Source organism: Gavialis gangeticus, unplaced genomic scaffold (assembly GCF_001723915.1).
Source record: "Gavialis gangeticus isolate Ggan-Ray unplaced genomic scaffold, GavGan_comp1, whole genome shotgun sequence".
NCBI classification, from domain to species: domain Eukaryota; kingdom Metazoa; phylum Chordata; order Crocodylia; family Gavialidae; genus Gavialis; species Gavialis gangeticus.
This window is the reverse complement of record NW_017728998.1, coordinates 2,962,845-2,963,739: the sequence shown is the minus strand read 5'-3', so window position 1 is coordinate 2,963,739 and position 895 is coordinate 2,962,845. Positions and strand designations below refer to the sequence as shown.

The 895-nt window shown below is 47.2% G+C and overlaps 1 protein-coding gene across 2 annotated transcripts in view; it reads left to right on the top strand.

The window, feature by feature from the left end:
- Window positions 1–895, top strand: part of TRAPPC2L (trafficking protein particle complex 2 like) — a 14,315-nt gene that overhangs the window by 5,135 nt on the left and 8,285 nt on the right. Inside the window, exon 2 of one of the 2 annotated variants that reach the window (XM_019505398.1) lies at window positions 72–244. In XM_019505398.1, the coding sequence (XP_019360943.1) occupies window positions 72–244 (173 nt within the window). Of the gene's footprint in view, window positions 1–6; window positions 245–895 lie in introns of those variants that run through there. The other variant, XM_019505397.1, reaches the window with a different exon arrangement.

Genomic DNA, 895 nt, shown 5'->3' with positions numbered 1-895 from the left:
GTTCCCGTGGCTTGGGCTAGTCAGGAATGGAGTGGATCGTCCTGCTTAGCCCGGTTTGTTCTCCCATGCAGAACTACCCCCTGTACATCCGGAGTGTCCCCACAGAGAATGAGCTGAAATTCCACTACACCGTGCACACCTCCCTGGACGTGGTGGATGAGAAGATCTCGGCGATGGGGAAGGCGCTCGTCGATCAGAGAGAACTCTACCTGGGGCTCCTGTACCCCACCGAAGACTACAAAGTGTATCTTTAACACCTCCCGGTTGCTCTCTACAGGGGCAGATCACTCCTTAATCAAGCAAAACTCTGGTTGAATGCACTGAGCATAGGATTAGGCTTGAAATAGACTCTGGCTGTGCAATTTACTAGTGCATCACTTGACATTGCAACGATCAATCTTGCTTTGTGAAATAACAGCCCTGCAGCTTGGTTTTTAATGGACAAGTGCTAGGGGGATCAGCAGATCCTAGATCTGAGCCACGAATATTTGGCTGAAACAGCTGGTGAGTTTGCAAGTGTGAACTAAAAGTGCTGCTTCTGTTTAAGTTTTGCAAAAGCCAGCTTTTGAGAAACCTAAAACTGAGAGAATTACTTCTACTATCCAGGAGAGAGAAAAATCTAGGGAAAACAATAGGGTTTAAACAAATGTTCAAATTCACAGATGACATTAAGATGTGGGGAGAAGTGGGCATGCTAGAAGGGAGTAATAGGCTGCAATTAGACCTAGACATGTTACAGGGGTGGGCAGATGAGAACAAGATGAGTTTCAGTATGGACAAGTACAAGGTACTGCACCTGGGGAGGAAGAACCAGCAGCACACCTACAGTCTGGGGAACTCCCTTCTCGTCAGCGCAGAGGCAAAAAAGGATCTTGGAGTCATTATTGATACCAAG